The following is a 12560-nucleotide window of genomic DNA, read 5'->3' as shown; positions in this document are numbered from 1 at the left end:
TCTGGGCTTAAAATGGCAGCCTCCAGCAAGAAGAAGCAATAAAAATGCTGGAGGCAATTTATAGCCCACACTAATTTTGGTAGCATAATTATTAAAGTGGTTGTAAACCCATTAAAACCACTTTAATCTACAGGTAAGCCTAGGACCTTACCTGTAGGTGCAAGAAATATCTCCCGAACCTAAAAGGTCTAGGAGGTATTTGCAGAAATAGCAGCACTGATGACTACAGCGCGCGTACTGAGCGTGCCGTTTCTGACGGCGATCATGCAGTTAGTAGCGGCACCAGCGCGCACGCACCGGAGTGACGCGATACCCGGAAGTCACTCCGGGATAGATGGCGGCGTTGGAAGGAAGCGAACGAGGGCCAATACAGGGGCTTCGATCTCAGGTAAGTAATTCATAATGAGTCAGTATGTTATGCATACCAGCTTATTATCCCTTTGTCTTGCAGGGTGTATTTTTTTTCTCAGAGACTTTACTTCCTCTTTAATGCGGAATATATATGCCCTGCTCAAGAACATTTATCGAGTTGTTATAAGTAAAGTTCTGTTTTAAAGTGGTTGTAAACCCTTACAAACCACTTTGACCTACAAGTAAGCCTAGATTAAGGCTTACCTGTAGGTCCAAGAAATATCTCCTAAACCTATACGGTTTAGGAGATATTTACAAAAAGACAGACAGAGGCGCGCAGGCACACTGGGCAGGCCGCAGATCGTGGGAGTGACGTCATTGCTGCTCCGTCGAATCACAGCGGCGGAGCAGCGAGACCCAGAAGTCACTCCGGGATCCATGGCAGCGGCGGACATGAAGATGGAGGACCACTTTGGGAGCTTCATTTTCAGGTAAGTGATTCATAATGAGCTAGTATGCTAAGCATACTATCTCATTATGCCTTTGCCTTGCAGGTTCCTTTTTTTATTTAATTTTTTCAACTGTCTTTACTTCCTCTTTAAAACAACAAACCATCACTTGCCAGTTTGGAATTATTTGTTGACTAGCTTTTGGTTTCAACCTAGAAAAACGGAATACAACTTGTTGATTCTGTTATTTTTTAAATCTAATAATATTTGGCTAACGAAGAATCCTGGGTGCTCTCCTCACAACACAAACTCAAGCTAAACCAAAACAATAAGAGAAGCAAAAACAAGTGCTGCTTGTAAAAGAAGTGTGATCAGGAGCACATAGCGCACACACGTGAGGTCAGAGTCAATGGGAAGTCTGGACTACTCAGAACAAACTACACAATGTTACCCCGTACAATTATCATATTGTAACACATACGATACCCCCACATATCATAACTCCCCTTCCCTTATAGCGCACCTTCAGCCTGCTCCAGAGAATTCATCTCTACCTGCTCTGTTTACTTCACCTTACTTCCTGTTCAGCTTCCACCTCCACACGTTCCTATGTAACGCTGGCTACGATTGGCAGACAACCTAAGTTCGCGCACTCTGATTCGCTGCCATTACCCAGTCCTCTCCCCCGACCTGACCTCTTCATTCAGTCGTGGTAGATGATGATGCTCGGGGCGGGAATCACGTCAGTTCTGTGATTGGAGCAGGTAGAAGCCAATCATCCGGCGCAGCTCAGCGTTTGGCTGGTTTTCGCCTGGCGTGGGTAATGTATCAGGACAGGAGCACGGCGCTTTGCTTGGTGAGTATGGTGCTGGGTCTGTGCAGGCCTTGAGGTAGACAAAAGGGCAAAGAAGGGCTTGTGTTGGCGAGCAATGTGGGGAATTATAGGTAGGAAGGACTTCTATTGGCTGCAGTTGGTTATTGCTGTGCTGAAAGGTACATCTCGGGGTACACAGCGGGGAGGGCTTCAACTCACACCGTGTTTCCATATGTAGGTGTGATTCAAAGCCCAATACCGTGCAACCCAGTTCTGTGCCCCCCCCGTCTGTGCAGCCCGGTTCTGTGCCCCCCCGTCTGTGCAGCCCGGTTCTGTGCCCCCCCCCCGTCTGTGCAGCCCGGTTCTGTGCCCCCCCGTCTGTGCAGCCCGGTTCTGTGCCCCCCCCGTCTGTGCAGCCCGGTTCTGTGCCCCCCCGTCTGTGCAGCCCGGTTCTGTGCCCCCCCCATCTGTGCAGCCCGGTTCTGTGCCCCCCCGTCTGTGCAGCCCGGTTCTGTGCCCCCCCCCGTCTGTGCAGCCCGGTTCTGTGCCCCCCCTGTCTGTGCAGCCCGGTTCTGTGCCCCCCCGTCTGTGCAGCCCGGTTCTGTGCCCCCCCGTCTGTGCAGCCCGGTTCTGTGCAGCCCGGTTCTGTGCCCCCCCGTCTGTGCAGCCCGGTTCTGTGCCCCCCCCGTCTGTGCAGCCCGGTTCTGTGCCCCCCCCGTCTGTGCAGCCCGGTTCTGTGCCCCCCCCGTCTGTGCAGCCCGGTTCTGTGCCCCCCCCGTCTGTGCAGCCCGGTTCTGTGCCCCCCCCCCGTCTGTGCAGCCCGGTTCTGTGCCCCCCCCCGTCTGTGCAGCCCGGTTCTGTGCCCCCCCCGTCTGTGCAGCCCGGTTCTGTGCCCCCCCCGTCTGTGCAGCCCGGTTCTGTGCCCCCCCCCGTCTGTGCAGCCCGGTTCTGTGCCCCCCCCCGTCTGTGCAGCCCGGTTCTGTGCCCCCCCCCGTCTGTGCAGCCCGGTTCTGTGCCCCCCCCCCGTCTGTGCAGCCCGGTTCTGTGCCCCCCTGTCGTGCAGCCCGGTTCTGTGCCCCCCCCCCGTCTGTGCAGCCCGGTTCTGTGCCCCCCCCCGTCTGTGCAGCCCGGTTCTGTGCCCCCCCCCCGTCTGTGCAGCCCGGTTCTGTGCCCCCCCCCCGTCTGTGCAGCCCGGTTCTGTGCCCCCCCCCGTCTGTGCAGCCCGGTTCTGTGCCCCCCCCCCGTCTGTGCAGCCCGGTTCTGTGCCCCCCCCCCGTCTGTGCAGCCCGGTTCTGTGCCCCCCCCCGTCTGTGCAGCCCGGTTCTGTGCCCCCCCCCGTCTGTGCAGCCCGGTTCTGTGCCCCCCCCTGTGTCTGTGCCCCGGTTCTGTGCCCCCCGGTTCTGTGCCCCCCCCCCGTCTGTGCAGCCCGGTTCTGTGCCCCCCCCGTCTGTGCAGCCCGGTTCTGTGCCCCCCCGTCTGTGCAGCCCGGTTCTGTGCCCCCCCCCCCGTCTGTGCAGCCCGGTTCTGTGCCCCCCCCGTCTGTGCAGCCCGGTTCTGTGCCCCCCCGTCTGTGCAGCCCGGTTCTGTGCCCCCCCGTCTGTGCAGCCCGGTTCTGTGCCCCCCCGTCTGTGCAGCCCGGTTCTGTGCCCCCCCGTCTGTGTAGCCCGGTTCTGTGCCCCCCCCCGTCTGTGCAGCCCGGTTCTGTGCCCCCCCCCGTCTGTGCAGCCCGGTTCTGTGCCCCCCCCCGTCTGTGCAGCCCGGTTCTGTGCCCCCCCCGTCTGTGCAGCCCGGTTCTGTGCCCCCCCCGTCTGTGCAGCCCGGTTCTGTGCCCCCCCCGTCTGTGCAGCCCGGTTCTGTGCCCCCCTCCGTCTGTGCAGCCCGGTTCTGTGCCCCCCCCCGTCTGTGCAGCCCGGTTCTGTGCCCCCCCCGTCTGTGCAGCCCGGTTCTGTGCCCCCCCCCGTCTGTGCAGCCCGGTTCTGTGCCCCCCCCCGTCTGTGCAGCCCGGTTCTGTGCCCCCCCCGTCTGTGCAGCCCGGTTCTGTGCCCCCCCCGTCTGTGCAGCCCGGTTCTGTGCCCCCCCCGTCTGTGCAGCCCGGTTCTGTGCCCCCCCCCCGTCTGTGCAGCCCGGTTGTGTGCCCCCCCCCCGTCTGTGCAGCCCGGTTCTGTGCCCCCCCCCCGTCTGTGCAGCCCGGTTCTGTGCCCCCCCCCCGTCTGTGCAGCCCGGTTCTGTGCCCCCCCCGTCTGTGCAGCCCGGTTCTGTGCCCCCCCCCCGTCTGTGCAGCCCGGTTCTGTGCCCCCCCCCCCGTCTGTGCAGCCCGGTTCTGTGCCCCCCCCCCCCCGTCTGTGCAGCCCGGTTCTGTGCCCCCCCCCCCCGTCTGTGCAGCCCGGTTCTGTGCCCCCCCCCGTCTGTGCAGCCCGGTTCTGTGCCCCCCCCCGTCTGTGCAGCCCGGTTCTGTGCCCCCCCCCCGTCTGTGCAGCCCGGTTCTGTGCCCCCCCCCGTCTGTGCAGCCCGGTTCTGTGCCCCCCCCCCCCGTCTGTGCAGCCCGGTTCTGTGCCCCCCCCCCCCCCCCGTCTGTGCAGCCCGGTTCTGTGCCCCCCCCCCCGTCTGTGCAGCCCGGTTCTGTGCAGCCCGGTTCTGTGCCCCCCCCCGTCTGTGCAGCCCGGTTCTGTGCAGCCCGGTTCTGTGCCCCCCCCCGTCTGTGCAGCCCGGTTCTGTGCCCCCCCCCCCCCCCGTCTGTGCAGCCCGGTTCTGTGCCCCCCCCCCCCGTCTGTGCAGCCCGGTTCTGTGCCCCCCCCCCGTCTGTGCAGCCCGGTTCTGTGCCCCCCCCCCGTCTGTGCAGCCCGGTTCTGTGCCCCCCCCCCCGTCTGTGCAGCCCGGTTCTGTGCCCCCCCCCCCGTCTGTGCAGCCCGGTTCTGTGCCCCCCCCCCCGTCTGTGCAGCCCGGTTCTGTGCCCCCCCCCGTCTGTGCAGCCCGGTTCTGTGCCCCCCGTCTGTGCAGCCCGGGTTGGGGGGCACCCCCTGTCTGTGCAGCCCGGGTTCGGACCAACCCTCCCCCATGCAGCCCGGTTCGCCCCCCCCCCCCCCCAATCTGTGCAGCCAATCACGACGATCACAGTCATAAACCCCTCCTCCTGGCATCCTAAACCCCTTAAAGGCTGAGAGGTGCTGATGCCAATCGGTTAACCGCTTGCTGACCCGCCACAGTAAATATACTGCAGTGGGGCAGCATATGCAAGCACAATAACATACATGTACATCTTTGTGCTGGTCCCGGGTTAGGAGCGTGCGGCGTACCCACGTTGATTGTGAATATAATCACTATCATTGGTCATAACAATTGCATGATAACAATGTAAACCTGTCATGAAAGTTTACCATTCATGAACAGCTTGTTAATGTTGTGATTTGTCCACAGCTATCACATTGTACCTAGCTACTTGTGCCATGTGGTTTGCTGTAGCCAATCACAGATTACTACCAAAAGCAAGCTGTTCATGAATGGTTAACCCATTATCACAGCTAAAGCTATTGATTATACAGCAATCTTCACTTTATAAGCAATAACAGTGTAAAAAAATATCCCTGACCACCCCCCTAGAGTAGGACAGTGTCACTATGGTGACAATGAGCTGCTCTGATGACAGGATGTAAACAAGAAGTAGTATAAAAAAAAAAAAGTTGTAAAAATTTTAATAAAATGTTTTTACAATTTATTTAATTTTTTTAACATATTGTCACCAGTAAGTATACCTGATTGACACAACAATCATATGATAGAGGTGACAGTATGTGAAAAAAAAATTAAAAATATTTTCTTAATTTTCCAGAAAAAAAAAAAAGACAACTTTAAAAAAACTCACTCAAACTTTTACTAAATACCTTGGACTGCCTACTTTCCAAAAAAGGGGTAGTTTAGGGGGAATTTCTACTGTCTTGAGAGAGCAGGAAGTCTGTTAGATCCCCAGCACCTACCTTGAGCCCAGGGAGTATACAATGTCTTTGTGCCTGTATCCATCCCCTAGCTGTGTGCTGGCAGCCTATAGAGTTGGATGCAGATTCATCAGCTGCATTGGCACATCCACATGTCAAAATTTGACAGCTGTGCAGGACCTGTTGCATGGCCCTGAACGCATACAGTACCAAAACAAATCAAGTCATAGCTACCCAAGGCCCAATGATGTAGGCTGGCAATAGTTAAGACCCAGCATGTAAGGCAACATTTGGACCCTTTTATTATAGACAACCTGGCAACATGTTTGCAGCTCTGCCACCCTAGGCCATAATCTATATTGGCTGGTAATAGCTTGTGAATTATTTTGCTCTAGGGTGGTTTGTGCTGTCTATCCTCATGAATATATACTGTAAATAGCATTACTTACTAAGTGTTGGGAAGATCTTATATCCTACTGTATCAAACCATAGATGTTTGCAAGTGTGACCAAGATGTAAAAGTGTATTAGCCGTTTACAGTTTTCTACTGTGGTACATTCTGAATGGAAGTCCCAAGGCAATGGAGCTCCAATGCATGGTAAACCACTACCATGCACTGTGTTCCCAAAAATGTTGTGGGATTGGAGGTTTGGGATGTTCTGGTGTGTTTCCAGCCCATTCATTGAAATGGCTACCTTTTATACAAAGCAGGTTAATGTGCACCACACCAGAAAAGTGTGAACCCAGCCTAAAGATTTTAAGAATGAAAATGTAAAAATACTACAAGAATGAGGCTACATTCACATTCGCGGAATGCTCAAAAAATGTGTAGTATTCTTGGAGCACTTGAAAAAGTGGTAAAAATGTGCCAAGCTCTGCACCTGAATAGTGCAGGAGCTTCTTTGGCACATACACTATATTACCAAAAGTGTTGGGACACCTGCCTTTACACATGAACTTTAATGGCATTCCAGTTTTCGTCCACAGGGTTCGATATTGAGTTGGCCTACCCTTCGCAGCTAGAACCTCTTCAACTCTTTTGGGTAGGCTGTCCACAAGGTTTAGGAGTGTCTATGGGAATGTTTGACCATTCTTCCAGAAGCGCATTTGTGAGGTCAGGCGCTGATGTTAGACGGGAAGGCCTGGCTGGCAGTCTCCGCTTGAATTCATTCAAAAGGTGTTCTATTGGGTTGAGGTAAGGACTCTATGCAGTCCAGTCAAGTCCACCCAAAATTCGCTCATCCTTATGTTCATGGACCTTGCTTTTGTGCACTGGTCCAAATCATTTGATTATGACGTGGGGTTGCATTTTAGGGGTTGGGCTTGGTCCCTTGGTTCCAGTGAAGGGAACTGTGAAGGAGTCGGCATACCAATACATTTTGGACAATTTCATGCTCCCAACTTTGTGGCAACAGTTTGGGTATGGCCTCTTCCTGTTCCAACATGACTGCGCACCAGTGCACTAACAGGGGCCACAAAGACGTGGAGGAATTTGACTGGCCTGCACAGAGTGCTGAGGTCAACCCGATAGAACACCTTTGGGATGAATTAGAGTGGAGACTGTGAGCCAGGCCTTCTCGTCCAACATCAGTGCCTGACCTCACAAGTGCGTTTCTGGAAGAATGGTCAAACATTCCCATAGACACTCCTAAACATTGTGGATGGCCTTCCCAGAAGAGTTGAAGTTGCTATAGCTATGAAGGGTGGGCCAACTCAATATTGAAACCTATGGACTAAGACGCCATTAAATTTCATGTGCGTGTAAAGGCAGGCATCCCAATACTTTTGGTAATATAGTGCATGACATACACTATGTCGTGCATGAAAAACGTACAAAAAAAGAAAAAAAAGGCAAGTGTGAAAATGGTCACAAATTTTTTTTGGATGTGAAATCCAATAGGCTGAAAATAAATCTGCATTTACGGTAAATCTAGGGGTCAACAGATCAAGGACAGACTTTTGTTTGCAGCAGAATCGTTTCATTGACTGAAAATGTATATTTTTACAGGTCAGATTTTATTGTAGTATTTTCAGGGAACGCAAGGGGTGAAAAGGACACACGCCTAATAAACAGAGCTGAGCAAAACAAAGATGGTCGCTGGCCTCGCATTTATAAACATAGTATTGCCTTTTAACAGACTAGTTTGACTCAAAGTACATATTAGAGGTCGACCGATATGGGTTTTTCTCTGGCCGATGCCGATATTTAGAAATCATGGCGGCCGATAGCCGATATATGATGCCGATTTTTTTTGGGCCGATATGTTAGGCCGATTTTATTTTATTTATTTTTAATCTCCCTTAATCTAACACACCTTTCCCACTGGGGCGTTTTAAGGCGCTTTTGGGCTAAAAATAGCGCCTGTAAAGTGCCTGTAAAATGGCTCCCCTGCAGTCTGTGTGAAAGACAGAGTGCTTTCACACTGAGGCGATGCGCTGGCAGGATCTTAAAAAAAAGTCCTGCAAGCAGCACATTTGGAGTGGTGTATACCGCTCCTCCACCACTCCTGCCCATTGATATGAATGGGCACTACTGCCGAAGCGCATGCAATGCGATTTGGCAGCGGTGCTTCATGGGCGCATTTAACCTCTTCCTTGGCCGCTAGCTGGGTTATATGTGCCCCACTAGCAGCCAAATAGCACCGCTAAAATGATGGTAAAGAGCCGCTAAAACTTGCGTTTTACCGTCAACGCCTGCCCGCTCCAGTGTGAAAGCGGCCTTCATAAGTGATACAGAAATTACACTTAAACATTTATTAAACAAAACAAACCTCCAATCAGTTTACTTGTATGTATGATTTAGATAAAAATATATATATATATATATATATATTATTAAATAAAAACAGGTAGTCAAAACTTTTGGACAAAAAAAAAAATGGGCTAACTTTACTGTTTTTATTTTATTTTTATTTTTTAAATGGTGTATTTTTTTCCCAAAAAAATGCATTTGAAAGACCTGTGTGCAAATGCCGTGTGACATAAAATATTGCAACAACCGCTATTTTATTCCCTAGGATCTCTGCTAAAAAAATATATATCATTTTTAGGGGGTCTAAGTGATTTTCTGGCAGAAAATACAGGATTTTTACTTGTAAGCAACAAGTGTCAGAAAAGATTTAGTCTTTAAATGGTTAAACTGAGAACTTCTACACACAGAGATGATTTCATTCATTCATTGAAGTGTAAACATTGTATCTTTCTGTTCTTTTCTTGGCAGTCTGCCCAGAGAGGAGGAAAGGGTTGCCATGACGACTCAGTCAACTTAGACTGACTTCTATACAGAAGTTATTTCAAAGTCCCGCTGTAGTTCTAAATCGGCTTTTTATCAGCACAAATTGGCCGATGCCGATTATTTAAAAAACGGCAAATATCGGCCCGATATATCGGTCGACCTCTAGTACATATAACATTACCATCTCCAAAAAAAACATGCATACCTCAATGTGGCAGGATCTTTGTGATGATGAAGCTGTTTCTGCCAGCTCTAGAATAGATACCTGAGCAATCACATGACTGCAGATTGCACAGCTTTCGGCCTGCTAGGAGCAGCTCTCACTGGAAAAGGGTCGGCGCACCTGGCTTTGGCTCTGTGCCACGTGCTGAGAGCCAAAGCCAACTGTCATTCAGGCAGCTGGGTGACAATACAATATGGTCGGGATCATTCCAGAACCTGGAGCGAGTCTGATGTAAGCTGACAGTGGCCTTTAGCCTACTGTCGGCTGACTTGAGTCACAGGAGAGCAAAAGTAAGTGCTGTTCTGTGACCCAGAAGAAAGGCTGTGGCCATACTTCTCTTCTAATAGGGTTAGCTAAGGAAGGCCTAGACAGATCTTCTCACAAAATGTAGGATCCATATTCAATTTAATCCTATGCAGTTCTTAGTGACCACATGTGCAGTGTCTTATGCATTTTTACCTTAGTGGTTGTAAACCTCAGGCCTGAAATATAAACAAAGCATGTCCCTCTATAGTGTGTACTTGTCTCAATCCAGAGCACTGAGTGGCATTTCTGTCTGCTGCTATCTGCATGAGTCAACTCTGACACGTTTTCCTGACACCAAGAGAAGATTGATGACAAGGGGTGGGACCTCCAGCGCACTGGACTGACAGCCTCAGCTCTATTCCTGTGTGCTTTCTGAAGGGTTGGTGGTGTATGTCCCTCCCCTCCAATCAGCTTTCAGAGCTCCTCATACTGAGATTTTCAGAGTGTGATTTTTAGCTCCCCCTGCTTTCTTAAGGCTCAGACAAGCTGTATAAATTCTGCACTTTGAACAGCTGAAGAGAAGACTGCAGATAAACAGGTACAACTGATTTAGGAGGATTTGTTAGGTGACATAGACACCAGAGGCTAGAGACTTCACTGGTTATATGTAAAGGTCTACAACCATTTTCAAAACAAATCATATTTGGGCGGTCACTAAAACCTTGTGAACACAAATTGTAACCAATGGTAGCTGACTTGCTTTTCAGTGTGTGTGTGTGTGTGTGTGTGTGTGTGTGTGTGTGTGTGTGTGTGTGTGTGTCCTAGAAGTTATAACTATCCTTTGTTTACCACCACTAATATATATTTTTCTTATTTTTTTTAGTATGACCTGACTAGGCATTAGTCTAGAGCAGTTTAGGTGAACCTTGGCACCCCAGATGTTTTGGAATTACAAATCCTGTGATTCTCATGCACTCTGCAGTGTAGGTGAGCATCATGGGAAATGTAGTTCCAAAACATCTGGGATGCCAAGGTTCGCCATCACTGGTCTATAGTGTCTCGAGCTGGAGAGTTTGTCGGATAGCGTAATCTGTGTTATGCGGGTGGAGAGAAACTGTATTGCAGTAGGAGGGATCAACTACATTTTTTTTTAACATTTAATTTCTATTGATCTCAAATGCAATTGTATGTTCTTGTGGTTATGCCCACCCCCCCTCCCTCTTCCTTTTTATTTATTTTTTAAAGTGTGCCTGTGTTGAGATTATAGGCATAAAGGGGTTGATTCATTAAAACTGGAGAAGTTTGGTGCAGCTCTGCATAGAAACCAATCATCTTCCATTTGTCAAAGCTTAATTGAACAAGCTGAAGCTAAAAGCTAATTGGCTACCATGCACCGCTGCACCAGATTTTGCACTGTCCAGTTTTAGTAAATCAACCCCAAAGTCAGTAAATGATCACTGGATGTTTCTTAAATATACTTTTATTGTATTGATGTAGTCTACTGACTTATTTTAGTTTTGTTTTCAGGATTTTATTGGTGCTAGCTATGATGATTCACGGCTTTAAAAGCAGTAATCAAGACTTTAACTTTGGACCATGGAAGCTCACTGCTATCAAGACTCATATTATGAAGTCAGCTGATGTGGAAAAACTAGCTGAAGAAATGCACATGCCCTGTCTTCCTGAGATGATGTTTGGAGACAATGTGCTAAGAATTCAACACTCCTCTGGCTTTGGGATAGAATTTAATGCTAAAGATGCTCTTCTAAGAGTCAATAAGAAGCAAGGAGCTGTAAGGGTAGCTTGTGCTGAAGAGTGGCAAGAGAGCAGGTCAGACAACGAACATAGCAAAGAAATTGTAAAGCCCTATGACTGGACTTACACAACTGACTATAAAGGAACATTACTAGGTAATGACCTGAAATTCAATGTTGTCACGACTACTGAACGAATTGACACAGAAAAGTTGAAGACGAGAGAACAAATCATGTTTTTTGAGGAGGTTTTGTTGTTTGAAGATGAGCTCCATGATCATGGCGTATCTGGCTTAAGTGTTAAAATTAGAGTCATGCCTTCTGGTTTTTTCCTTCTTCTTAGATTCTTCTTGAGAGTAGATGGTGTCCTTATCCGAATGAATGACACACGACTTTATCACGAAAGTGACAAAAAGTATATGCTGAGAGAATACACATCCAGGGAGAGTAAAATCAGCAACCTTAATCATGTGCCCCCACCTCTTTTCACAGAGCCCAATGAGATTTCTCAGTATTTACCTGTGATGGAAGCAATTTATGAAAAGTTAGAATTCCCATTGATACCGCAAGAAGACACAAGTGACTCTCCGACATCAACAATTACACAAACCCCATAAATTCTTCGTAGAGTAGACATGATCTAAAGTTGGCAACAAAAAAAAGTAATTGTGAATAGAAGTATTGATCCCATTTCATCAAAGCACAATTGTAGTACAGTACCACACAGATTACAGTTGTTTACAAATGTTTTTGCAATACAAGATGCCTTAGTAGGTCTACATATATTTAATTCTAGGCCATCTGTGGAGAGTTAACATACTGGAAATGTGCACAGTTCATGGGAATTCAGTTGGTGATAGTGGTTGAAGATGCCTGCTTACTAGTGACTTCAAGTACTAGTCAAGTGTCAACGCACCTTTTATATATATACCGTATATACTCGAGTATAAGCCGAGATTTTCAGCCTCTTTTTTGAGGCTGAAAGTGCCCCCCTCGGCTTATACTCGAGTCATCGCTGTCTGCCCGCTCGATCAGCGTGTCGAGCAGACAGACAGCGGCCATTCTATGATTCAAAAGCCGCGCCTCCGGCTCCGCCTTCGCCTGTGATAGGCGGAACACTGAATTTCCCAGCAGCCTGTGTTCCGCCTATCACGGACGTCGTATCATCCTCGTACTACGGACGAGGATGATACGACGTCCGTGATAGGCGGAACACAGGCTGCTGGGAAATTCAGTGTTCCGCCTATCACAGGCGAAGGAGGAGGCGCGGCTTTTGAATTTTACAATGGCCGCCGACGAAGAGGGCACGGGACGGGACGAAACGAAGGCAAGGCACGACACGGGACGGGACGAAGGCAAGGCACGGCATGACACGGGACGGAGGCTCGGGACAAAGGCTCGGGACACAGGTAGGCTGGACACACACACACACACACACACACACGGATGGAGACACACACACACGGATGGATGGATGGATGGAGACACACACAGGGATGGATGGATACACACACACAGGGATGGATGGATGGATGGAGACACACACACACAGGGATGGA

The 12560-nt window shown here is 49.9% G+C and overlaps 2 protein-coding genes across 2 annotated transcripts in view; one reads left to right on the top strand and one right to left on the bottom strand.

Moving 5' to 3' along the window:
- The window catches only part of CNEP1R1 (CTD nuclear envelope phosphatase 1 regulatory subunit 1), a 41446-nt gene extending 39967 nt beyond the window's left edge, over positions 1-1479 (bottom strand). The window contains exon 1 of the mRNA XM_077458339.1: positions 1324-1479. Coding sequence (XP_077314465.1) covers positions 1324-1348 — 25 coding nt within the window. The 5' untranslated portion in view covers positions 1349-1479. The remainder of the gene's footprint in view (positions 1-1323) is intronic.
- Positions 1480-1500: 21 nt separating this feature from the next.
- TIPRL (TOR signaling pathway regulator) lies at positions 1501-12052 on the top strand. The gene is made up of 2 exons (XM_077458327.1): positions 1501-1656; positions 10775-12052. Exon 2 carries the CDS (start codon positions 10794-10796, stop codon positions 11616-11618), a length of 825 nt encoding a protein of 274 aa, XP_077314453.1. The 5' UTR covers positions 1501-1656; positions 10775-10793; the 3' UTR covers positions 11619-12052.
- The last annotated feature ends 508 nt before the right edge of the window (positions 12053-12560 follow it).

Source organism: Lithobates pipiens, unplaced genomic scaffold (assembly GCF_037356315.1).
Source record: "Lithobates pipiens isolate NorthernLeopardFrog02 unplaced genomic scaffold, aLitPip1_a1.2 Scaffold_10, whole genome shotgun sequence".
NCBI lineage: Eukaryota > Metazoa > Chordata > Amphibia > Anura > Ranidae > Lithobates > Lithobates pipiens.
Note: the sequence above shows the minus strand (reverse complement) of the source record. Positions and strands in the feature narration are given on the sequence as shown.